Source organism: Anser cygnoides, chromosome 8, assembly GCF_040182565.1.
Source record: "Anser cygnoides isolate HZ-2024a breed goose chromosome 8, Taihu_goose_T2T_genome, whole genome shotgun sequence".
NCBI classification, from domain to species: Eukaryota; Metazoa; Chordata; class Aves; order Anseriformes; family Anatidae; genus Anser; species Anser cygnoides.
In genome coordinates this window covers 18,812,960-18,840,314 of record NC_089880.1, presented here as the reverse complement: position 1 = coordinate 18,840,314, position 27,355 = coordinate 18,812,960, and the positions used below count along the sequence as shown (strand labels likewise).

General features: G+C 39.2%; 1 protein-coding gene across 2 annotated transcripts; it reads right to left on the bottom strand.

The window, feature by feature from the left end:
- Positions 1-593: 593 nt before the first annotated feature.
- Positions 594-27,290, bottom strand: LOC106034118 (vitellogenin-2). 2 transcript variants are annotated; one of them, XM_013178055.3, is made up of 35 exons: positions 22,855-27,290; positions 22,720-22,740; positions 22,463-22,614; positions 20,800-21,051; positions 20,041-20,202; positions 19,805-19,953; positions 19,411-19,561; positions 19,132-19,289; positions 18,874-19,039; positions 18,180-18,305; positions 17,609-17,827; positions 16,988-17,205; positions 16,728-16,825; positions 16,037-16,161; positions 15,813-15,914; positions 15,040-15,159; positions 14,764-14,953; positions 13,116-13,209; positions 12,818-13,003; positions 12,191-12,335; positions 11,849-12,071; positions 11,583-11,758; positions 10,519-11,208; positions 9,998-10,048; positions 9,042-9,131; positions 7,792-8,004; positions 7,558-7,700; positions 7,018-7,156; positions 6,350-6,485; positions 5,740-5,926; positions 5,320-5,411; positions 4,120-4,217; positions 3,261-3,420; positions 1,738-1,899; positions 594-924 (listed from the first exon to the last, which is right to left on the bottom strand). In XM_013178055.3, exons 1-35 carry the CDS (start codon positions 22,922-22,924, stop codon positions 806-808), a joined length of 5,583 nt encoding a protein of 1,860 aa, XP_013033509.2. In that variant the 5' UTR covers positions 22,925-27,290; the 3' UTR covers positions 594-805. The 2 variants fall into 2 exon arrangements, with proteins under 2 accessions (XP_013033509.2, XP_066857327.1); XM_067001226.1 differs by having other exon boundaries at positions 11,849-12,068.
- Positions 27,291-27,355: the final 65 nt, after the last annotated feature.

The window sequence follows — 27,355 nt, the reverse complement described above, 5'->3', positions numbered from 1 at the left end:
AAACACTGACCCGGAACATAGGGCTGAAACCCCCCGGGCACCCTCTGGCACTCAGGGCAGAGGAGCACATCCATCCCCGTGATCACGCAGACCTGCCACGGGTGGGCATCACACCCAGGGGCTGTTTGGAGACCCCCTGATTTGCACCAGCTTCTGTGTGGGAAGTGTCAGGAACATGAGGTGCTCTTGCTTCCCTCGGGGCAGCCTTGTCCAGAGGCCTGAGGTTCAGGCATAGTCCCTGATCCTGCTGTTCCCTACAGCAGCACTGGCCCATTGCCTTATTACTGTGGAGCACCACACTGTGTTGCTGTTGCAGAGGGTGCTGTATCACCCGGAGCCGATCAGTGCCTGCTGCGGGTGCACACCAGAGAAGAAAGCACTGGGGGAAACAAGCAGGAGCCTGGCATGCAGCTTCTGCCACTGAACCTAACCCATACCACGGTGGGGCCAGACACAGACACTTGTCTGATGCATGTCTACACAGCTGGCTGTCACAGGCTCAACAAGTCTATGAAATGTGGGTCGAGAAGAAGCAATGTGGATCTCCTCTTTCTACAACCAGTGAAATAAGGAAGCCTTCATCAATCTTTCCATGCACATATTTATTACAAAATCAGATATTTATAGGCAATTAGAACAGTTTCTACAATAATAAAGTTTAATACTTTAAATTACTTAGGAAAATTCCACACATCTTTAAGTATTTAATTTAGTATTTCTATTGTTTCTTAAGATGAGTCTTCTTAGACAACACAATAAAAACATTAAAATGTTTCTGTTTTCTTCTGCACTGCAGTGTACAGCTTCATGTACTGCATTCTTCATTCTCACATGAACATGCTATGTGTGCATCAACAGTATCCTGCATATCCTCTGACTTCTGGTCAAATTTCATCTGTTTGTCAGTCATGCTAGTAGCCGAATCTGATGGCGAACAAGAAATGAAAAGTAAATAGTATGCTTCAGAAGCAGTTTTGCAAGATACAGCATTTACCTTGCACTAGTCATTAATTACACCAGGCTTGGCTTCTTCTAGCTGTTATGCATATTTTTATCTGACTAACTCAAGCAGAGATGTTCAAGGAAATCCACTTAAGTAATAAGTAATTTCTACATTGAAAACTACTACTTCCATGCAGAGTTTTATTAATAACACTTCTAGGAAAGGATATTATGGTCTTGAAGGAAACAGACACGAACCTATCATCTATGTAATCTATATCCACCTAATCTGATCTCTTAATATCTACTATATACTTATGAAAGAGACATACCCCAGTATTACTGTACCTGTGGGCAGGAATCCTGTCCACAATTATCCTTCTATTGCCCAAATCAGTTCAGGGAAATAGGATCATGCCCAAAGGCAGAGATATATAAAAATATAAAAGATGAGGATCCCTGTTTCAGGGTTCTGTATATAATCCTGAATCATCACATGCTTCAGTGCATAGGTTTTCTGCAGAATCACAATGTTGAGTGTACTCTTATGCTGCCCTTACTCTGTTAGATCAAAGCACCATGAAGGGGCATTCAATTTAGATTTTAAATGCAACAATCAGGAAAAATGGTAAAATTACAACAGAAAAACATCTGTATATCACTAAAAAAAAGTTTTACTTATTAATGAAAACAGGGAAAGGTCTTCAGTCAGACCAATCACATGTTTTGAGTGTAATAACTGAGTCAAGACACCGTTTGGGCAGCTCCAATTCAGCAAGATTTCTGTTGACTTACCAGCTGGAAGACAGTGGAAACCCACAGTTACTGGAGTCGTCTGGGTGGCGGAGCATCCTTTCCTACAGCGTAGCACAGGCTCTGTAGAGTAGCACTTTGACTCTACACCCGCAAGCTGAACTGTCTTCTCAAGCTTCACAAATGAACGGTGCAGTTTACAAGCTGCAACAGAATCATTGATGGTAGTTTACATTCTTATGTACAAAATCTTCAGATCTCCCCAGACTGACCCATCTGCCAATGATGTTTCACATTAGCAACCAAATTGCATCTATAAAAACTGTATGTTGTTCATAAGTAAAGCAGCATCACTGACTGATAAGCTTTTCAAATTAGCTACGGAGCTACAAAAAGTTAATTTCCAGTGTAACTGGTTTAATTTATAGATTAGGATGTAGAAACATTGTCATTCCAATAAACATTTTGCAAAGTAAACTGGTTCACATTCAAAAGCTTTGAGTATTCATCAGTGGAAAGAAAAAGGGTATTTCTGACCAAATAAAAATAATCACTAAAGAATTACACCATTACCATTGTCATTCAGACTCAAAACTGCTGCAGGGAGCAAGCAAAAGTCATTGCTGCCAGCCAGTGATACTGGTCTCATTTTGGTTTCCCAGGACAAGCAGTTACAAGTGTGTGAGAAGCTAAACAAGCCACAATTTATTCCTGACTATAGGCTTTATTCTCTAAAATTTCAGCAATTTCTTCCATAGGTTGAATGGAAACACAGTGTGGGCACTACTGACTGTGTGAATTTTATTGTGTACATGCCCATGTACTGCATGTACATCTAAAGCAAGTTTGATGCCCAGTATTCTTTACAGAGACACGCAGAAAAATAACAGTTAATGTACAGCTAAACATGTAAAAGTCATCTACAGGTAGCAAGTAAGTCCTTCCCATCAGGTTTACAAAAGCAACATGCTTGTTTTCCTACCTCCACTATGGTATGCTGTTGCATCATAACCTCAGTCAAGAGAATGGAGTACCACATAAGATCCTAATCTACTGGAACACTTAAAACACAGCTTTTATTTTATTTTATTTCAACAATGTAATTAAGTCCCTGGAACTGCTCGTGTACTTAAATGCTTTGCTTGACAGGTTGCACTGGTTCAAAAATCAGATGTTCAGCCATGGTAATTACTAATCCCCACCTGATTTTTTGATGGATCAGATACTGGCTGGAAAATGCTGTTTGCTCAAATCAAATATTACATGTGAATTTATCCTCTTATATATATATTTTTTAATCTTCTTAATTGTTTTCACTTTAAAACTGAAACAAAGCTTTTGTTTCAGCTTATTTCATTTCTACTTTTTTCTATTTTTTTAACTTGTAATTTCTTATTATTTTCTAAACTGAGAAAAAATGTTATACTTTATGTAACTTAATGATTAGCCCTTTTAAAATGTGTTTGTTTTGTTCCAAAATGTTTACGGATTTTAATTTTTTAGAGATTCTACAATCTCTAAACAATTGCAGTGATACTATATTAAATTCATTACAGCTTGCATACCTCCTCTACAAGGTGTTTCTTCCAAAATCCAAGAATGACCAAAGGTCACAGCATCTTTAGCTAGATATCCATTGGGCATCCGATATTCCTGTTCACATTCTGCATCATATTTTCCACATATTCCACATGTTTTCCCTGCCATCCATAAAGCAACTTGAATCTTCAAGAAAAAAAAAGTCAAAAGCATTTCAAATTAACAAACAAACAAACAAAATCACTATGTAGCAGATTTTTTCTATATAGAAGCATTCCAGTATAAGTTAATGCACAAACATTTAAAATGTTTGCTGTCTTTGCTGAGAATTAAAAAGCATCTCACAATCAGATGCCAAACTCCCATGATGCTGGTGTCTTTAACTGTATTAGAGCCTTTAAAATCTAGTGTGCCCGTCTAGTGTATTAAGTTATTAATAGTCTAGACTATTAATATGCTGAAGTTTTTGTGTGATGGATGTTTTCCCAGTAGGCGATGCATACAGTATGATACTGTTTTCTTATATTTCTGTTTCACGTTTTTTCTAGTACAGCCTTTAAAACGTAGACAGGAGTTGAAAATATTTTTTTTTCTTGCAAATGTACTGCTGACTCAGTCTGTGTATACTCACAGTCCCATTTTCCGGCACACACCTGTTCTATAGGGATAAGGTATTACTGTTGGTGAAAGATTCTTATGTCTCCTGTTCAGGAATAAAGAACAGCACTCTGCAGTGCTGGTTGAAGTATCTTCTTGGTTTTGTTTTTTTGGGGGCTCTGGACAAATTTGGCTTTGCCAATATACACTCTTGCACTCATACACAGATTTAAGGGAATCCAACAGAAATTTCTCAACATCAAAGCTCATGAAGAGGAAGAACTATACCATGAATGTGTGTCCATCAAAGTATAATTTTTCAATGCCATAGGCTGGGGCAACAAGTACAAGGCCTTGCTTTTCACTGTGGATTCCCAAAGAAGCACCTAGAAAAAAAAAAAAGAAAAAAGAAAAGAAAAAAACAAAGCCAACACTAAAACAGACCCAATTTATCTTCTTTAAGAAAATGTTGCTGTCATGTTTTTAAAACACTCTTTTGCCTCTTTTGCTTTAAATTCCTTATTTGTTCTCAAGAAGCAAAAAAGACAGAAAAACAATGCAGAAATGTGTATATATAGAAAACAGCTGTCTGTAAAAAGTTGGAAAACAATTTAATTATCACAGATTTATTATTTCTCTTTGGGTTATTAGCATATCATGTTTATTTCTAGAAACAATTACAGAGCTACCTTTAATATCTGTGCAGTTCTGCACATAATACAAGGCCCTGACTATACTATATAGGAGTAAGAAAATACAGAAAACAACATGATTGTCACTGGAGCCATTTTTAGCATAATTATCACTTACCAAGTGCATAATAATTAGGACAGAGCTCAGCACTGGCAGATGCTAACCCACTTTCAGCAAGATTTAGCCTGATTTGAATACTACAGATATACAGTCAGGAAACACCTGCATTGTACATTGCCCCTGACTGCATTGTACAGAATGAGGCAAGGTCCTCCTGTGTCCTTTCACAGAAAAAATATTCCTGCTTTGAGAGAAGAAAGCAGGCTGTTTTTTCTGTATACACACAGTAGTCCATATTTATTCCTATCAGATTTCAGAATGCTGACCAAATTTATACCTACAAATCAAAATAGGAAAATCTTTGATATATAAGGGTGGTGAAGTTTAGAAAAGCTTTACTTCAAAAAGTTTTACCAAGCAGGGCTTTATAGTATATCTGATACAATTCTTAAATTTGCAACTCCAGTGGGAGCCACAGTAATGTATGAAATGTTGGTTATATTTTGCTTAGTTTGGCTACTTCAGGAGTTCTACACTCTAATATGTCTTTATAAATATTCACATGCAGCTGAGTGAAATACAAATTCTTAAATAATAATCTTAAAGCAAAAGGTACAAATACTTATTGAACACAAACTGGGGAAATTTTTGTTAGAATTTTTTTTTGTCTTCTCTTTCTTTCTTTCTCCTAACATATACATGAAAATGAAACAAAACAGATTCTGCATCACCTACCAGCAGATACGAGTGAAACATTTGTTGAGGGGCTTTCAACCCCATCCACCAGCAGTTTCAGCTGTCCGTTGGCAGGATGCATATCAATTTCACTGTTAAGAAGAAGAGCATTCATACCCTGTTTGTACCACATTCATACACACGGATTGACAAAATTATTTTACTGCTTTCCAAATATCACTGGTCACAACATGAACTAATTTAAACTGCTTAAATTACTTCAGGGGTATTCTTGTCACCTAAAATGCAGGATGATGTCATAGGCATCACATTCAACACGTATGGAAAGTAAATAAGGAAAATGCTAAAATCCCATGGGCTGCTGAACAATTTCAGTATAGCCTAGATCTAAGCTTCTCCCCTGTTAAATGTGGACAGTGTAGTCCCTCACAATCCCAGCATCTGGCAGGAGTTACTTACTGGCTGCCAAGTTTGATGTTGATGGCTTTAAGGTTCATAGCTTCTTCAGCATTCCTCATCATCACCAGGAACTTAAGGTCAGGGCTACAATCCTGAGCCAAGATGTGATAGCAGTTTGCTGGCATCGTGTAGTTAAACTGGACTTCATTAAAGGTTGTGATCTTGTCGTGCGAAACTGAGCAGCGAGCTGTTTAAATAGAAAGCCAGTGAATATTTGCTTTTCCATAAAAGAAACTCATTAAATGGAATGTTTTATTTTTAATGGTATATTATTTTAGCTTTATATTTCTTTTTCGTTATGTGATATTTTTATATGGATTACAGGGGCTTCTGTTTACCAAGAAAAAAAATAGTCTATCTAACAAAATAATTGCCAGAAATTTTAGATGTTACCAGGTCAGATAATTGTCAATCTTGATTTTCCTGAAATATCCTTGCTGATTTCTGTACTATAAGCACAATTTTCTCTCCCAATTGAATCATCCTTGCGTTATTACAGTTTATGTCTTAATTAACAGGAGACAAATAATGCCAGAAAAAAAATCAGAAGATTCTCAAGTAATTCCAGAGACTGAAGATGTCCTGCTTCTGAACCAGATTAAATCCCAACCTTTCAAATTCTCAAGCACTGCAGAGGGGGCTTCAGCAAAGACATTCCAGATTGGAGGCTGCAGCTCTGAAGCTGGTATCCTTGGACCTACAGGGAGTGGCAGGGGAAGTCTCATGGCTTTTTCATAGAGGATCATCTAAAAAGGAATTCAAAAGCACAGTCAAAACACACTTGTGACAGGTATTCACATCAAACAGCTGAGATAGCCTTTTCTCCTGTTTTGAAATTGATTTCAGTCTCTTCCACCTTGGCTGACAAAGAATTTATATGAACACAAATCATCTGACTCACTGTCCACGAGTTTTTTGCTTCTGGTGTGTGTCATTCAGATAGCATTTGGGAGAGAATGAATTACTTCCCTTCAAAGGTGGTTAGGGGAACACTTATGGAGTACTAGAGATGGAAATGCATTTCTTCATGAGTACCCATTTTTTTCCATGAGCAAAATCACTCTATGAATATACTTATATATGTATATATACCAAAAAAAGTCAAAAATAAACAAAAGCTGTTTTCATCACTTACACCCAAACTGAGGCTTACTTTACTTAACTTTTCTTTCTCAGAATTCACCCAATGTAATTAAAAAAAAAAACAACTCACTTTTCTACCAGGAAAAAAAGAAGAAAAAAAAAAGAGAGAGAGTGAGGATAATGTTTCATATTTACATCAGGAAGCTTGATAACAACATCACACGTCCTTGGAGAAGTCAGAGCCACGACCACCCTGGCTTGTCGAGAAGGATTCTTGTCCATTTTCTCAGAGAACCCCAGCATAAATGCAGCCCCAGGGACAAAATTGTAAAACCTTCAAAAATTCAAAAGAGAAAGATCTGGTGAAACAGAGAGGCAAAAAGAGGCACATCCAAACCCATCTGCCTCACATCTATGTGTAAGTGGCATATTCAGGATCATTGGTCATGTCCCCATTAACCACTCTCTGCGTTACTGATCAAGTGTTCACTGAAAGGAAGAATCTGTTCCTCAGTTTTCAGTAATTTTGTCCAGCATGAGGAATTACTGAACGTTACTACAGGATGGCTACGATTTCCCATTCAACTTTTATGTCCAAAGACAGTTCTCAGACAGATCACAGAATTTAAAATAGCTGGTCCTTTAATCACTAGAACCGCATGGGTGGATACTGATTTTTCACAGTTGAACAATATCATAAATGAGTGACATAAATGAGTGAGACCAAAACCTCACCATTCTGCTATTGATCTGACACCTGAAGGAACCTTAGGCCACTCCAATTTCACTTGTACAGCAGGGTGGCCAGCAAACCGCCCAGTTACCAGCTCAGTAGAAACCTTGTAGTCCTGGCAATTCCGGCCCCATTTCAGGTAACCCTACAGTGGAGAAATGATCCGTTTTTAAACACAGGGAACATGATTTTCCTGTGATGCGTATAACTGTACATAACTATTTTTTGAGCCTTACCACTGCCTTGTGAGCATTGAGGACTGAAGCATCAGCACAGAGCTTCCACTTGCTTGAATCTGTGAGGTTTGACACAAATACCTGCATCCGGGGCCTGATGGAATCGATATCAGCATATACCACGAGCTGGAGGCCTCCTGTCTTCTTATTGTTACTAATGCCATTCAGGAAAACAGCTAACACCGGTGTTTTGACATCACCCAGAAATTTAGGCTAAGAAGAAGGGGAACAAAGTATGCAAAGAATGTCATTATAAAGGAGTTACTATGGAACATTTTAGATGCAAGATCTAGATGGATAAATAAAAAATAAAAAACTGAACCGCAAATATATACCAGCATATGTACCATACCTATAGATGCCTATAAATTCTCACGCATATGTCTTAGCGTGCATGTGCCTCTGCAAGCACAGATGGATTTTATCACTGTATTTGATATGAGCCAATATTTGTGCATTTTACTGAGCTGATACCATGGAAATGTTCATAACATTAGGATACAGTAATGGCTATATGATTTAGGCTTTATTGTTAACACCCGTGTATTTGCCCATGAATAAAAAAAAAAAAGTTGTTAAATTTAACAAACATCAGCTATCAGTCGTATTCACCAATCCTTCTCACAATACCATCCACCAGCAGCTGTCCCTCTCTTTACCTGCCTGGTTGGTCTGCTGCCTTTCACCTCAGACTTCAGCTGTGGGCTCTGTGGGACAAGCAGGTGCCCGAACAGCACCCCAGCACTAAATATAATCTGTTACATTTCTTCATTAAGAACCTCCCCCCTTGACAGCTGGACAATAAGCATGCTACAACTTGCAATTCCTTCACTGCATTTCTCCCCAGGCAGCAAGCCTGCATGCATCAGCCTGGGTGCTGGTGAGGAGCCAAGGTGCTACATGCCATCTCTGGAGCGTGCCTTCTCCTGAGGCTCCTCTTAGCCTTGGTCACTACTACCAATGCCCTGGCACTGCACCTCCTCGTTGCAGGGGGCACAAGATCAGTCTCTATGAGTATCTGTTGGGTTGGATTGCTATGAAGGCAGGCTTATGGTATGAGTGATCCTCACCTTGCTGCAGAGGAAAGTGTGGGGGGGGAATTAAGTGTCTCTCGCTCTTGGTTGATACCCAACACTTGACAATTTCTTACTTCTCTCTTTCCCATGTCTTAGCTGTACAATTACTGTAAACGTATGGCCACTCTGCCATTTTTCCAAGCTGTAAAAAACCCTAAAAATGATGCAACTAACCCGGGAAGCAGCTCGGGATGTGTCATGACTGGATCTTGTAGAGGAGTATGTGCTGCTGTATTGGTCAGCTGGGAGTTTCCTTTTTGGGAACTGCAAGAAGAAAATACATCACGCTCAAGAAGATAATGTAAAATCACACTTGAGGAAATTGCACCAGAAGGTGCTGCAGAACATTATCTGTCATGACACTTACTAGTGATAAACTTGCATTCCAACACTGAGCAGCTCAATGACTTGCAATATAATATGCTTCATTCTGCTTAATATGTGCCCTAAAAATCTTGTTTAGTCAAGTAGATGTGACCTCTCAGAAGAGACAAATAAGGAACACACACCTAGATGAGAATTCCCCTTTGTGAAAAAGCAAGGAACCAGATCAAGCCAAACTGAACCAGCCTCTTGTTTCAATACAAAAGATCAGAACTGATTCAGTTTACATCTGGAAGGGCCTGATCACCTGGAGGACATATTGAATGAACCAAATGACTGGAAAGGATGAAATGAATAGAGACACACAGCCAAATGTTTTACTTTTCAAGGAACACTCATAACAATTTCACTGCCCCTGGCTGTATCACACCCTAGTGAGATATCTTCTGCTGAACTAAAGTACCATAAATTAAGATATCCTCCCACATTCGTCAACACACCTACCCTAGTGTGTGTCAACTATGATTCCAAACCAAGACACCAAGTGATCAAAGCCAGGCAAATGTCCCAGGCTTTGGTAGAGGCTTTGTGTCTACTTTGCAGAACCACAAATCATGCACACAACACAAAGGAGAACATATCTCCCTGTCTTTTTGAGTCTCAGAAGAACCATCATGGTCAATTTGGTGTTCTAAATGTTATCAGCACTGTAATTTTCCTCAACAAAGACAACAAGTGGTCTTTAAGGTTTTTCATTTGACTCACGACAGATTGCAATCTTAATTTACTGAGGAAAGAAAACTCACCTCTTGTCTGTGTGCTGATCTAAAGCGGTACTGATAAATCTCATGACCTCCCTTTGAAAATAACAAGAACAAGATGAAAAGCCTCAGAAGAAAATAAATGCTGCAATTACATTGAAATCTGAGCACTGGGAACTAAGTAAGAATTTTACTAATTATCATTCATGCAGAGTATGCTTAGTCACAAGCACATAATGCAAGACTTGAAATAGTTTATATAAAGCATTAATGTTCCTACTGCAAAATTAAGACAGAAACAGACAGTGTGTATTGACAGAAAGCAGTGAATTGGCAAAAAATGCTTCGCTGCCTACAACAAAAGTTTCAGCAATCTTGTGGAAACTTTTGAGATGTTTCAAAGGAGTCATCTGATCCAACGATTGCAGGTGTGTTAGCAGAACAGATTTTGAAATTTTATGTTCCTAAAATTTACTGTGTCAACTCATAATTTGATGCAAAGCCAACTGCCATCAGGATTGCGATTCACAAATATTAGCATCAATTTACTGACAAAAATGAGTTACCCGTATTTTGGAATACATGCTGCTGCTGCTGCTGCTGCTGCCATCTTCCAGATGTCCTGAGTGATGCCCATGGCTACGGTGACTCACTGACCTACTGCTACTGCTGCTGCTACTGCTGCCATTCAGATATCTTGAGTGATGCCTATGGCTGTGGTGATTCACTGACTTGCTGCTACTGCTGCTAGCACTACTACTGCTACCTTTGCTGCTGCTGCTGCTGCTTTTGCTGCTGCTACTGCTGCTCTTGCTGCTGCTACTGCTGCTCTTGCTGCTTCTGCTGCTGCTACTGCTGCTGCTGCTACTCTTGCTGCTACTGCTGCTGCTGCTGCTACTGCTACTCCTGCTGTTACTGCTGCTGCTACTGCTACTCCTGCTGCTACTGCTGCTGCTCTTGCTGCTCCTGCTGCTACTGCTGCTGCTCTTGCTGCTCCTGCCACTACTGCTGCTGCTGCTGCTCCTGCGGCTTGTGTCTTTGTTTCTAGTTTGCTTTACTTGATCATTGTCATCTTCATCTATGGGCTTTCTATGATCAGGAGAGGAAGCAGATGATGAGGAAGAAGAGGAAACAGCTGAGGAGGCAGAAGATGAGCTGGAGGGAGTTTTTGCATTGGGGTCTGTCCCAAGCTCTGTTAGCATAGTGTTTTCTTTCTTAGAAGGTCGCTTTTTCTGGTGTCGTGTTTTGTTTGCAACCTGCAAAACAGTTCAAAAGGAAGTGCAAGACGGGATACATCTGGTTCTATATTACAAAATAAAATATCCCTGTGTGCCAGATGAAATGCTCACCACCGCCTTTCGGTAAAACTTCCTGGCCTCACCCACCACAGAAGCTGCATAACTCACTTAGATCCACTCTTCCCAGATGAAATTTGCCTTGGCATCGAGGACCAGCCCCAGTTGGATGCACCACTTAGAATCAAACTCTGCTGACATGACACGGGCTGACAGCCCCAGCACCCTTCAAACTAGCCCCATTCTTGCTTTCCTATGCCAGTTTTCCACACTAGCCTTCAACACTTGACTTCATTTATTTGAAAATATCTCCCCCCATGCTCAAAATCTCTTACCTTGAACACATTGTCAATGCCTAGAATCTTCTTCAGTTTAGCTTGAATGTCCTCGTATGGAGATGTCTCATCCTCTTCCTCAGACTCTGAGTTTACTTCATGAATTATTTTGGAGGCTGCTCTGGATCCTGCCTGAATCTCCAGCTGAATTTTGTCAATATCAGCATCTGTTTGAACTGCACAGCAATTGCATGGATGAGAAGGTTATACCTCTTCAAATAGCACTAACAAACCTAATAAGAAAAGGCTTGTCCTCAGTACTGTACCTGGCATCAAAACAATTTTAGCTTCATGTTCTCCAATTAATCTGTGCAAATACGTATTTTTTATGAAACTGGCATCTCGTGACCTTCTGAAAAAGCAGAGCTGACAACCAAGACGATGCAGTTTGATGCAAATGTCTCGTTTATGTATTTTTCTTCTGGTGCCATGGAGAAGATCCTCTTGAGAGCTATGGAAATGTTTACTTGGAATGCTGTCGGGCCCCTGCTGCAGCGGAGATGAGCATGTGAATACCACTGGGAGCATATCATAGGCAAGAATAAAACTGCAGACGTGCAGCACAGAAGGGGTTAATCTTATTATATAAGAAAAAGGGAATAGATTACCATTGTGAAACTTTCCCTGGAAGCTCTCTCTGTTGGATTGAAAGGTTCTTCCACGATATTTGATGAAGAATCTCCTGGGAGAATTGAGGTCCTCTTTTCAACACCTAGTTCTCCTATGTTTCTTGATACAGCAAAAGCCTTATGTCTGTGGAAATATGCACAGAAAATGGCAAATAATTCCAAAGCCATGTTTTTGGATTAAATTAATTATGTCCTGTCAGTGCCACATAACATTACAGAAGTATGTTATTTGAACACAGGAACTGCATACACAACCATATGTAGAAGTATTGTTAAAGTTAAATAAGAGAAAAACAGGAGAAACATCACTGGAAGTTTTCAAAGCATGGCAAATTTAAACAAATTTCAAAAACATGAGAGACATTCATTTAAAAATAAAAATAGAATAAAAAAATTAACAAAACAACAAACAAAAAAAATTGAGCTCCTAAATAATTTAGGCATCTTTTGATTTTTATTTCCCTTATTCCTATCTCTTGCTTTTTACACTAAAGGTTATGCTACACACTGAAAAAAATCACACTGCAGAAACCTCCATAAGTCAGTGAATCGTGAACTTCAGGCTACTTTCTGTTGCTGAAGCATTATGAAGTAATGCCACTGTACCTTCCAACCAATATCTCAGTTTCCTCACGGCATGGATTTGTTTCAATCTTAATATTTTTCAATTTCATGTCTATCTTGGCATCAAACTTCATTGGCACTCTCATCTGGACCTTGCCTTGAATTTCAACAGCATGTTGAAAGTATTCTGTGTTGACACCCATTGTTGCGACTGTATGTACGTATAAGCTGAAACAGAGCACAGTGGCCATATGTAAGACAGGTGTTCTTTTTTAGCTTGAGGTTCCCCCTTTCACAAAAGACTTCCATTAATATCTAAAGATTTAGAAAACTGCCATACCTTGGGTTTATGTCAGACCGAATCTGCATGGTGGATTCAAGCAACTGAGAAGGTCTAAAATCTCCAGTTAAAGGTGGGGTCATCTTTCCGTCAACTGCAAACAACAAAACAACATTTAAAAATGGTAAAACTGAAAGAAATGACTTGAATATAAGCAAGCCACTGTTTTCAGGAATAGGTAATCTCTTCTGTTAATACAGCTAAAAAGGCTGAAAAACAAGACAGATGAGATTTTTCTCAAGTCCGAAAAATAAACCATGCAGAAAACTTGTTCTGTGTTCAAGTGCTTCAGCCCACAATGATTTTGGTGATCTGCTGTTGGATTTCCTCCAGTCTTGCAGTAAGGACCCCAAAATGGACACAGAACTACTGACGCAGCTTGAAATGCAATAAATAAGGGGAGAAAAACATTTTGGTGTTTGCTCTGCTCTCGCTTTGGCAGCCACGGATGCAGTTGGCCTTCATCACCACAAGGGCACACTGCTGATTCACTATCAGCTTGTCCACCAGGCCTCCCAGGCCCTTTTCTGCAGAGTCGCTGTCTGTCTGGGTGACACCCAGTCTACATACACTTGCATGGTTTACCCCATCCCAGGTGAAGGACTTTTCATGGCCTTCGTAAAATTCCAGCGCACTTGTGCTGGGCCATCCCTCCAGCCTGTCAGCATCCCACAGAATGGCAGCCTGACCCCCCGCATGGTGACCTCTCCCCACATTGATCTCATCCACAGATGTGCTGAGGGTGGCTTCTCTTCCAAAAGTTCAGATTGTTAACAGAGACAATGATCAAGTGCTGACAACTGAGGAGCATTGCTCCTAGCAAGCCACTAATTAGACCCTCATCTGTTAACTGCTCTTTGAGACCAGCAGTCCAGACAGCTGTCCCTCACTCTGTAGTCCATCCATCCAGTCCATACCTCCCCAGTTTGGCTACAAGGATGTTATTCAAAGCAAAACATAAACCAAGCCAAACCAAAAAACACCACGGCAAGGAGGTGGGGCACAGTTTCAAAGATGTTATTAAAACAAGCTAACAAAAAGTAAGAGCAGCCAAGAGAGGATGCATAGAGAGTGTAAAAAGAGCACAAGTATCTATATTTCATTCTTCATCCTTATGTGGTGTCAGCAAAAGGAAGGGTGACTATCAACCTCAATTAAAAGTCTGTAGCACAACTGTATGATCAGTGAATTCTCTTCATGACAACTCATACTTGCCCATTTATTCTGCTAAAACAGAACTCTGTCTCTTTTCCAAGACTTCTTCTCTTCCTGCCTTCTCTAATGCTACTGTTTAAATCCTGCTTAGTGTGCATCTGCCTCTCTCAGCAGGTACCCCCTTCTGCCCATTCCTGCAGTCAGCCCCCCACACAGCTTTCACGTCTTCTGGCCTTCAATGCTGTGACCTTTCCCTCTGGTTTCCCAGATTTCTCACCTAATTTCTTCTGTCTTCAATGCATTCAAACATAAGGCAGAAATCAACTCTGACCTGCTTCTCTTCAAACATCTTTACTAGCGCCCCTCCTGTGTTTCAAAACACTACAAAAATCAGTTGTTTTTTTCTTCTACGTCCTTCTCTGGCCTCTCTCAGCCTGTCCCTCCCAGCCCCTGCTCGGAGCTAGCACAGCACATCTCGTACTCTCCGACTCACCGTTGGCTGCAGCACGTGCCAGGGCCATGGTGTATGACCCGTACTCCAGCGGCAGGCCGAGGCAGCTGGGAACAATATATCGCAGCTCTCCCATCCACACTGGCTGTGTCCACTGTCCTGAAATTCCATTGCGGATCTGGTTGGCAATTCTCTTCATCGCTGTGTTTCTGTCAGCAGGTTCTACTATCGTCTGTCAGCAAATAGAGATCCAAGAGGTGAGGATATGAAATTATGATGGTGTCAAACCTCGCAAAGAGAAGTAGTGGCCCCTGGTACCTTCATAGCTTGTTGCAGGACTTCCTTATTGACGTTGACATAGGCCACCTCTTGGCCAAATATTTTCAAGTAGGCTGATATCAAGGGGGTCTCTGTCGGCAGCTCTTTCCATCCCAGCAGCTAGGTAACAGATAAGGAAACAAGCAAAGTTCCTTAATGAAACACTTTATAAATGACAATTTAGCAAGGTGATGAAGACTGTTAATGACAAACCTCCAATTTTCTTTTGCCCCTTGCATCTCTTTACTTTTTTGTTAATAGCTTAGTGTCACTATTTCAGATTTACTCCCTACCATTGAGACAGATGCCCACAAATAGCCTTCCATCCACAGGTATTCTGGTGAAATAACATTTACTCTAATACAGAGGGTCTGGGCCATTTGTACCATTAAACCCAGTTTGAAAGCACAGCACCAGATAGAGAGATCTTCTTGTAAACTAAGCTAGGTAAATGAAGGGAGGGAGGAGAAAACCTGCCAGGCATGAGAGATGCTTTGTGCAGCAACATCCACCTTCCCCCTCGCCTCCCTGCTCCTTCTGCAGTCATACCTGAAGTGGGGAGGAAGCAGGGCAGCAGTAAGACCTGTGAAAGTTATCATAGACATTACAGGAGTAATGTCTTCTGCAGTCCCACTGCAAATCCCTCTCTCACAGAGATATTCAAACTGACTGCTACATGGGTAACACCCTCCGAGACGGACTTAACTACTATGATAAGCCTCACTAAATACCACTTCATATAACCCAGACATAACATTACTGAAACCACCTACGGTTTTTCCAAGCTCCTTTATCTTCTTGTACGTGGGATATTCAGCAAACGGAATATTTCGCTTCATTATAACATCTGTGAGGCCTTCCACTCGAACGCCAACCTACCAAAACAGCATGAGAAGGAGTGGTCTGAAACATACTTACAGAGTGGAAACTTAGTAGTCACATTTTTAATATGAAATACGCTTTATTTGTTTTATTGTTGATTTAAGTAAATATTTACCTCCACCAAATCAGCCACTGAACCTGCAGAATTTGCCATCAACTTGGAAATTATTGCTGATGGGAACATTGTTCCTGGGCTGTTCATAACAAAGACATCGCCAGCAACACCAACTCTATAGTTATCTGTGGTAGAAGTAAACAAAAGACACATCTTTTTTCTAACCTTCTGCTTAGCATTCAAGATTGTATTTCTGCAGCTCTTTCAATTACTGACTCTAAGATATATCATGACATAAGCTTTAATTGTTTAGGCTCAATTTAATAAATGGTTACTCCTGTATTTTTAAATATGTGACTGTTGCATTTAATCCAATTTCTTTTTCCAATGCAGAATCTTTTACAGTATTACAGGAGGCTGTAACAGCAGGGAAATGAAACGAGAGACCATTTAACTGACATGAAGTATGCTAAATACACATTACTGCAGCAAAAGGGGAAAGCTTCTACCATAACTTTTGAGAAGGAAGAGATTAATTTTCAGGAAGAAATAAACTAATTGTTTCAGAAACTAAACTTATCAAGTATCTTACAGAATCTCTTCTTGCATCCAGCAGCAGTGTTAATGGAAAGAACTTTCCTAGACATAACTCACACGGGGACTGGCAATGTTGTATTTCTCCAAAGGACTTAGTATCTCTTAAGAGATTTCTGAAGTGAAAATTTCCCAGTCACTGAAATGCTTTACTCACCAAAGTAACCACCAACACGAATAACCTTGCTGTACCGATAGCTCAGCCTGTCCAGTTTGGGGGCCAGCAGCTTAAGGGCGATATTGCAAGCTGAAGATCTGATCAAAATAAGAAAGGTAATAATATCCAGAAATAAACTGCACTCCACCAGAATATGAAACTGAATTCAATTTGTTAGCATATGCGTGATTACTAACAAGAATGTTGCAGACTTTATTATTTACAGAAAGAAAGCGCACTTTATTCCTGTCTTTACTTACATGTTGTACATATACGGTAATCTGCTCTTTGACAAAGCCTTCATGTGGGAATACACGAAACTGGCCACTTGCAAATTGCTCTCCTTCATCACCACATTAGCTATCGTTGTTATTAAAGGAAGGGCAGGCCTTGTCTCAAAGATAACAGCACAAGCCATCATTCGCACTTCAGGGAGAAGTGACTGGTCTGCAAGGATCTGGATGAGATATCCCTGCACCTGTGGAGAGATAACATTATTGGGAATTACCAATAATTTAGACTTTTTTTGCAGAATGGATCTACATATAACCCACGAGAAATATGGGAAGGGGGTGGGAGGGGTCACTATCCCTGCAGAAAAGCTTCCTGATCTGGCTTATTGTATGGTTCCATATTGTTGTATTAACACAACTGAATGGGGCCACATGAGAACAGCCCCAAGCAGAAGGGATGGCACTGATCTGAAATAAATGTCCACGTATCAAAAAACCATCAGCATGGCTTTTTGCATTCAGAGGCTGACATTCAGAGATCGGTGAATAGATTTGGAAGAAACAACTGTAGATAATACAATGGATTTGTTCTTTGCAGTAACCCAACTGACACAGTGAAAGTGCTTTACTATTTTAGGCGGTACTTACAGTTCTGGGGTCCTTCCAAGCTATTTTTCTCAAGGCCATGATAGCATCAATCTGAATGTGGGTTGGGATATCTGAAGCACTGGATGAAGATATCGGAAGGAACTTCAGGATGCGCTTTAAGCTGGCTGGTTCTCCCATGTTACCAATGCACTTCAGAGCTAATTTCATTTTGTCTTCACGACCCTTGCTGATTGCTTCATCTGCCAGGTCATGGATAGGCTATGGAAAAAGCACAGTTAAACCTTTTCTGCCTAATGTATACATCGGCCACAGTGATCTCCTTAGACACTAAAAAGCCTATCACAATAAAGCAAATGGTTTTCATACAGGTATTCAGTGATGGCTGAGAAAAAAAAGGATGGGAAAACTGTGTTTTCATTTATTATCTACATTAGTAAAATGATTTATTACCTTTGTTCTGAAGGAGAACTATGAAGTGCGTATTTGTCCAACTGACAGTTAATAGTCAATTGAAAAATGTATAGCTGACATTTTCATACTGTAGCCGAAAAGAGTTAAGCTAAAGTACATTAATAAGCTACTAAGAACAATCTGAGAAAAAGACACCCACCTGAAGAGCTTCTTTAGGACATGCTGATGTCTGAGAACAGTATCTATTGACCACAGAACTGTATCCCAAGCAGGCAACTTGTTGAAGCATTGGACTTCTCTGAATTCTAGAGCTGGTCATTAAATCCTGTAGGAAAAATAAATAAATAAAAATATATCAATGATGCATTTTCACTTAATATTCTTTTTTTCCTATTTAAGAAGAGGAATATTGACTAGAGATGGGAAAAATCCTGTTCAGAATAAATGCTTACACTTAATCATAGTGTCAAAATATCTAATGTTTGTATTAGTGTTTTAACTTGCAGCTCTTTCCAGTTTATAGGAATATTTTTGCAATTAAAAGAGCTATTTAAATGATGTAACACACAAACCACCATTTATGTTTCAGAAGTAAGAAATAATGTGGACAAAGGTTTGTCTGTAGACAGCACGACGCATAACTCCAGCAAACTAAAATGGGAATTATTCTCAGAAGCTGTTATAGGAGAAAGGCTTTTACATTACTGTAGCAATATAGAAACACACTCTTCTCTCATACAGATAATGCCAAAAGAAATTAATGGATCACGATTTGTACAAAATTGTTATACATGAGGGGAGAATCTACTTTAATAAACTTTATAACCAATGGTTGTCATCAATTACCATTCCTTCTGTTATCAAATTGGAAAGATTCATGTAGATTTACTCACTGCTGCTATTGGAAGAGTGTGTTCATCAACCTTCATTAAATGGAAAGCCAAAGAAACAGTTAGAAGAGTCTGAATGTAGTTAAGTTCATCGTTGCGAATTCTGGTCTTAATGAATTTTAGTGCTTCTGTGGTGCCACTTGCAGAAACTGCGCTCAGTAGCCATCGCCTGCAAGTAGGTTAGAAAAATAAGTCCTTAATTTTAGCTCTCAATTCTCAAAAAAAAAGTAAAATTCCTTAGAAGACTGTACACATAAATACCTGTAACGAGGTTTATCTGAAACTTGTCTCCAGATAGACTCAAGAGTGTCAGCGCTTGCTATTCGGCAGAGCTGGACAAGCTCTAGGAATCTTTGTGGAACATCATCGTGGAAATCTTGTTGGTTATTCAGGACTATGTGTTGCAGTGTTTCTACTATCTGAACAACAAGAGAAAGTGAACACATAGTTAATTCCTTTGGTATTTCTGATCGTATTTTTGATCACTTTTATATTATCTTTTGATTAGGAAAGCAATTCAAAGACTTAAAAATTCTATACCCGTTGCTCGGGGTTTTTTGTCTTGACTAGCTGAAGGGGCATCTGTGGCAGTACATCCGGGAACTGGTAGCGAAGGCTTCCATAGCTCTGCATGGGAATGCCTGGGGCGCTCCCTCGCTCACTTCTCACTTCCAGCAAGGTAAGCTGTTGTCTGTCAAGAAACAGAGAGGAATGAAAAAGTGTCAGGTAAGGAGCGAATTACCCCTCTCTCTCTCTCTCCCCATCTGCCTCGTCTGTCTGTTGGTTTGATGATACTGGGACATTACCTCTTTTAGTCTTTACGGATCTTCCCAATCCCAGTAAAATCTTACAGTTTTCTAATGGATAAAGTCCTCAGATTGGTACAAAATAGTTGTTATTCTCGCTTTGAGAGGCAGCCCCACAGCCTGCCTACCTTGCTTCCATGACAGCAACCCCAGTAGGTTCGCTGAATGGCGAGATCTGGTACACCTGCTGCGACGCAACCTCTGTGATCAGGGTGCCACTGTCCGACTGCTTGAGCTTGTAGGAGAAGGCCGCAGTCCCCTTTACCAGCCTTTCTTTCTAGAGAAGGACAGCGAGACCCAAATAGTAAGTGGCGACAGAACAGCCATGTTTGTTGTGAGGAAGGTCTTTTCACGTCTCACATACCATCGTGTCGACAGGACAGGGATAGATGTAAGCCATTCCAACACTCTTCTTCACCTTCTCCTGGCAGTTATTTTGGTCTACAGTTTTGGTAACAGAGACTCGGCTATTCTTCCTGTCTTCCTGGATGACGTACCTTGTATGGCAAACACCTCCAATTCCAGCCTGTATAGATGAGAAGAGATAACGAGACTTCCTAATTATAACAGGATTTCACCACATGAGAGAAAGTTTTACTGCTTCTGAAGGAGCAGTAGGAGAGTAAAGATATTCTGAACTATGTTTTGGGTAAGGATAAGCTATGTTTGGGTAAGAATATACTGAATTATGTTTTGAAACCTGTTAACTTTACTCACAAGTTACCCTATTGAACTAAAAAACTGAACAGAAATGGATATTTTAAACTCAGTCAAGGAACTGAGAAAAAGTAATCAATTAATTAATATCAACAATGAACAAATAAAATGCAGCAAATAGCTGTATCAGGGAAGCAATATAACAAATACATTCGTAGCTAACAATTCATTTTTTCTTGAAAGTATTACATTTTACATAAAGCAATTTTACAAATGTCTTTAAAAGATCCAGCAAAAGTAATACCTTCAACACATACACACACATTTTCTTTTTTGTGAATGAAAATCAATTTTTTTTCATGATGGATGGCTGAAAGTAGATTAAAATAAACAGGAACATGAAGGAAGTGCACCTAAACAGAACACATCCTTTCAATAAAGTAGTTTTAGAATAGGAAAAACAAACCTCTTGCAATTCATAGACATTCTGTGATTTTTTAATGGTTATCTGCATCATGTTCAGGATTCCTCTCACTATGTTAATACACGTATCAGGGCAGTCTTCTGGAGCATAAATGTTTCCGATCCGTCCACTACTGTATTCAAATTTGAAAGGCCGGCTGAAACACGATGAGACCATTTGTGTGATTTTGGAAGATCGAGTGAACGGATCCCTGGGCCAGACTCCATTGTATTCCTCCACTTGTGGGGAGCGGACCTGAGAGGAATTTTAAAAAGGACATTTATATGAATAAAATTACTTTGGTACTAAATATGTAAACAGATTGGAAGAAATTAACATAATCACTAGTTATATACTCTTTCCTTCCAAATATAGGCTCAGATATCCATACAGCAGTTGATTCTTCCATCTCTTGCTTACAATGTAAAGCCAGTACAAGTCCAAGGTGCTCAGCAGTGTTCTTTTGTGGTACAGAAGCAGTTAACATACCCCCATTATCTCTCAGGAAAATTTTAAACATCAACTATATAGGTAAAAATATTATTCAAAAAAAGTAATAAAAATAGATTCAAATAAATTTATCCCTATTTTTCAGCTTTAAATTAAAATAGCTGTACCAGGTTCTGCTTTAGACTAAATCTAAGATAAAAAGGTAAAATCATTCTATTTTTTTAAAGTCTTAGAAAGTTTCATTTTAATTCCTCCCCTCCCAAAATGCTTGTTGCTTTGACTAAATTACTTGTCATATTTGATAGTTGTGAATTGCTTAAATCAACTCATTTGTTTGTTTCTTTATAATTAGAAATGTGTTTATAAACCTTTTTTTCCCCATACGGCATAATACAAATCAGATGCAATTTCACTAACTTTGGGGAAGTTACTGCTAATTCAGGTGTCTCTCCAAGCACAGCCTGGTGCACACAACGTAACAATTTCAAGATGAAGACTATGATGAGGAATACAATTCCTAGCTCATAGCTTTGACATCTTGCCTTCATTAATGAAACAAGATCTACTGCTCTGCTAAAGCTCTTGTCATTGAACTCTGTGCCCAGAAAGATGCTCTTCTTTGTAACTAAATTAAACAGACAAATAAAATATTTGTCTGAAACATTTATTTTGGACGTGTCAAACCCTATCTATAAGAGGCATGCTTTCACATGTAAAAATCTTTTCTTGCATTATTCAAACACTAATAATTGCTACATGCTACTTTTTGATGCCTTTCACTTTTTTCTTTTCAAGTGTGTAAACATAATCTACACTTATTAATTGCCTGCATGACCATGATTTTACATACCCAAGTCCAGGCTCCCCACCAAAGTTGGAAACATTTGTTGAGAATTGAATTGAATCTTAAAATCAGAGCATGCTTGAGTGCCTTGAATTAGAATTAAACATTTTCTAACAGAACTCCTGATTTTGGCACCTCTATTTCTGACAGAAAGTCATGAGAAGCACCTGCTATGAACAATTTTCACAACAAGCACTTGTAAGCGGTTGGACGCTAAATCACTCCTCACTTAAACTTCAGTTTGCAGATCATTCTCTGAAATCTACAGCACTAAGTCTCCAGATCTGTACAATCCAGATCTGTACAATGCAATGAAATGAACATGATTTGCAGTTCAGTATTGATTGGTATGTTTGGAAGCAGATGCGATACCTTGAGGAGGTAAGTGTTCTCTGATAGCCCAGTGATCTCTAGCTTGCTGCTCAAGCGCACACCAGCTTTTGCCAAACTTCTTTCTTGAAGCCCATTCAACATAAAGCCTTCATAGCTGTACAGGTAACTCTTTCTGCTACTGAATCCCGGGTCTGCGGGAAATAACAGCCATTTTCACAATAGCTGTAAGCATGTTCTAATAAATAGTCATCATAACAAAGTCACTGATAGAAGCATATAGACAGAAATTCACTTACCGATGTCAAACTTCTGGCTACCTGCAAAAATAGATGGAAAACCACGTAAGTAACATTTAGTCTAAACCTAACTCTTTTCAGTGAACTCAAGAAAATTCCAGGAAAGAGGTATGAAGAAGGGATGTGTATGCTTACCTACAAGGGTGAGCACTAGGGCTAGTATGATTCCCCTCATAGTGAAGGTGAATGGGGCTCTGCCAGGCATGGCGAGACTTTTATGGAAGAATGCTCAGGAACACGTGGCTGTATTCTGCTGAATTCTCAAGTTTTTTATCAGTTTATGTAAACACTTCCCTTTTTGCAATCATACCTTCTCTTCACACAGAAAAATGAAAATCAAGTCATACCTTGGCATCCCACTGTTTTTTTGTATAAAACTTTTGTTGGATTTTCCAAAAGTTTCCACTTATCCTAATAAAAAACTCTTACAAGGCCATTTGCAATAAATTTACAATAGACATGTTACTTGATTCCTAGACTGAGTAATGGCTGGCTGGTGGTATGTGGTCCTGCCACAGATGAGATTGATTTTGCCCAGGTTATGTTGACCTGGCACCTGACACAAGCTGTTATCTAACTGATAGTAGCCCAATTAACAAAGTAGAGTCAGTGTCATATACATTGACTGTGTTCTCTCTCTTACCTCAGCTTTGGCTTATGGCCACCCCTGTGGACAGGAGACAAGGGTAGATTAATCTTTGCTATTCTTATATTTATATGTGCACCAAAGCACGCTTAACATCCAACTGAGAAAAAATATATTTATTTATTTAAATCACAGGATCAACGTGTCCTTTCAGCTCCGGTCACACTGACCAGAAATATTTTTTAAATGAACGAAGGTTTCATAAGCATTCTGTAAATATTTTGTCTTCCAAGGTAAATGACAGCTAAACATGAACAATTAAAACCCACAGGGATTCTCAGCAGCAAGCAGGGAGAACAGAAGTGCAGGTCAGCTAGAACTTCTGCATTTCCTAAAGAGCCAAACACAAAATGCAGCCAAGTACCTGAATTGATGCAGGCTTGCAGCCAATTTCATCACTAACAGTGATTTACATTGATAGCACAAAAACACATTCACAAAAGTGCTCTGTTCTAGAAATGTCAGGAGCATGGAGGCAACGGGCCAGGTGTCTTCAGAAATGGGAGATGCACAAAAAGTTCTTGCCCTTTTTGAACGTGGTGATAGATAATCATGAAAAAGGACAAACGAGTCCTTGTCAACCACACACACAAAAAAGTTAGCCTTCCAAAGTGAGCTGGGTGGCAGCTGGATCAACAACAAAGACCAAAAAAATGTGCAGGGTCTTCCAAGTTTAAGGTTAGCTCTGGAGGGGCAACTTCAAGCAATGCAGACAACTGGGGGCTTCAAATCACACGAAAAGCCTTTAATTCTAGTCTAATTCAAAATTTATGACATACTGGTTATTCAGTCACTTTATTTCTGTTCCCACAGTACCCACAAGATTTGCCACAAGAGAGTAGTTTGTGGCAAACAATGTTTTAATGACCACAGATGAACTGTGTGATTTCGGTTCTAGCATTTTCTAGTAACTGCTCTTCCTAGATTGTTGTCCCACAAGTTTTGACTTTTTCAAATGGATCTCAACTGGATTTTAAAATCCACCTGGGGTTGTGCAACCTCTGTTTTGGAAACTGCCATAGAATTCATTTCAGAATACTACAGTGTTGTTGCAAGAATTTGCCAGAAATGTCTCCTTTTACATGATTATCAACCTATTATTAAGTTTAAGCAGACAAGCACACTTTGCGCCTCGGTGATAACCTCATAATGATGCAAGGCCAGCTCTTCCCTGTAACTTTTTTTTTTTTTTTGTAGCTGACCATTTCTTTACAACAAACTTACATGTTAAGCATTACAGTTAGTTGCAAGTCTTGTACTCACGTTTTGTTTTGAGTTGTGCATGTACATGAGTCCAACATCAATGTGAAAACTAGAACAGTCTGTGTTATGGGTTACTGCTTTTTGTGTAAGTACAGCACAACTTCACTGGGAGTAGTCAACACTGGAGAACAGATGTATTGTAATAAATAATAATAAACAAACTATCAAACAACATGAATATTTCTCCCAGGGATCAGTTTTTGGATGCAACTATATCTTTCAAATCTTGTCATCTACTTCCCTCCCAAATTAGATTGGGTGGGGGTGGTGAAGAAGCAAGCATATCTTTACACACAAAAGCTTTGTGGTAACTGCAACTTCAAAAAAAAACAAACGACAAAACAAACAGAAAAAAAGAAAGCACAAGTAGTAGCATGCAACACACAAAGTATTCCCATCATCCTGGAAATACCTATTTTGTGTTCAAGAATAAACTCTTTAAATAGATATTATTTAGGAAATTTACTAAGTAGTTACCTTGGTCCAGTTGAAGCATACACACAGTATTCCCAAAGAAAAGCAAGGATATGGTCTGATTTTTTTCATACACATTGGAGTATTTTTGTCCTGCTGCAACTAAGCAGAGCAAGTCTGTAGAAGCTACTGGAAGCAGTACTTCAAATTAGGAAAACTAGGAAGGGGTCTGGTTTGTAGGGAGAAATTTTTCATAAGTAAATCTTTTGTTTATTATTATTTTTTTTGCTATACAGCCTGTTTTACAAAAGCTATTTTGTATCACCCTCAAAGAAAAAAAAAATGGAAAACTTAACAACTGCAAACTAATCCTGGAAAGTAAGGTCTCCTACCTAATCAGACTTACATTTATAGTAAAAGCACTCTCCCACCATGTAGACTGAAAAAGAAACCTAGATAGCAGCACGCAAAGCATGCCAGATTTACAGATTTTGTGAAATAAAACACCATAGAGTGTGAGAGAACAACCCATCTTTTCAGTATCATGCATAGCTGGCTAACAATAACTTTGCATGTCATTGCACTGCAGCTACCACTTCTTGTTCCTTCTTAATAGGCCACCTGCCCCGTCATCTCAAATAGGTGCCTATGCGCGGTCACACACCTGTATGGCATTCCTCTGAGTAGTCTTCCCCTCTGCTCCTCAACAGTCTATGATTATGTAAGGTCCTAAAGTTCTTATACTTTGCTGTGTTGGAAATAATGTCACCATCTACCAACCAGGACGTGAGTAGCAGTAGCTTAGCAGTAGCTGCAGTTTTAGAAGCTCCCTGATCACTGGGTATGGTAATCCAAAAACTCTTGGCACACTCGCCTTCTTTACAGAGACAGGACTGACTCTACCCCAGACTTCCAGAACAGACCTGTAAGGTCAGCTCAGGCCTCAGTTGCATACATACTTCTAACACAGTTGGTTCTTTCATATAAGCATTAAACTGAATTTCCACTTCCATGTCATGGGTTACAGAAAGTTAAAGCAAAAAGTTAGTATAACATATTTATCAGTTCCTAATCATTCAATAAGCACAAAAGATAAAATAAGAAAATAAATAAAGATAAATAAGAGAAAATAAGTAAATTACTTTCCTCTTCAGAGGCATTATCATCTTAAAAGTGACTGTCATGAAAAAATACCTAGTCAAAAATCCAACTAAATTATCCAGCAAGAACACATTTAAGTGTTCCAAGAAAGCACCAAAAAACACACCTTAATTACTTCAGAACAGCAGCAGCCCCTAGTGGCATCCTGTTAATTGCCTTAACAATGGATTTACAGATCTAGTGGAAGGTGTCCCTACCCATCCAGAGGGGTTGGAATTAGATGATCTTTAACATCCCTTCCAACCCAAATCATTCTACGATTCCATGATATTGAGTAAACTAATAGTCTGAAAATAAGAATCTTGCACGTAACCTGCTCTTCTCTCATTTAATTGTCACTATATGAAAATATTCAGTTTACATCTTTGAGTATGCTTTTGGATACTACTTCTACTCTTCCATAACTAAAAGTCACATAAGCTCTGTTCAGCCTGGGGTAGAAGGTGTAAGGTCAGCAGTACCTATACAGATGATATCAGTAGCGTTCACTTATTGTGAGGGAACTGGAGAAATGTTTTAAAAGACTATAAAAAAAAAGAAATGATATTTCAGCAGAAAGATATGACCAACCAGATCAATATATACAATTCTGCATCTTTAAGGTTCCATATGGTTCTTACACAGCAAGTATCCTCCACAGCTTGCATTGACTGCTACCTCATTTTGAGCTGTAACTGAAGGCACTGAACTAACCAGCAAAAACTTCAATGTTTTCTATCTTAGCTCCACGAAGAATTCCGGTTTCCTCTCTTTCTTGTTATTCTATTGTTACTTTTTTTCAGGTAGTCCAGTTGCTCTATTACAACCAGGTGTGAAGATAAGGGGCACAGCAGCAACGTCTTTTCAGCGTAGGGTTCTAAGCTTCAGAGTTTTTCCTTCCTATGACCCTGAGAAGAGCAAAAGTTTCTTAGACACCTTCCAAAAGGTCAATTAGACTAGGGCTGGAGCTACACCCGTGCATTAACAAATACATGAACATCCAAAAGAGAAGAGATGAATGCGTAATAGGCAAGAAAAAGTGCATGCTTTGTATTCAGTTGAAGGAGACTTGGGTTATTTCATCTACACGGCTATTTTTTTCAGGAAGTTATAAACACAGCAGATTTCTCTAGGACTACCCCAAAAATTCTGGAGCCTACTAAAAAGAAACAA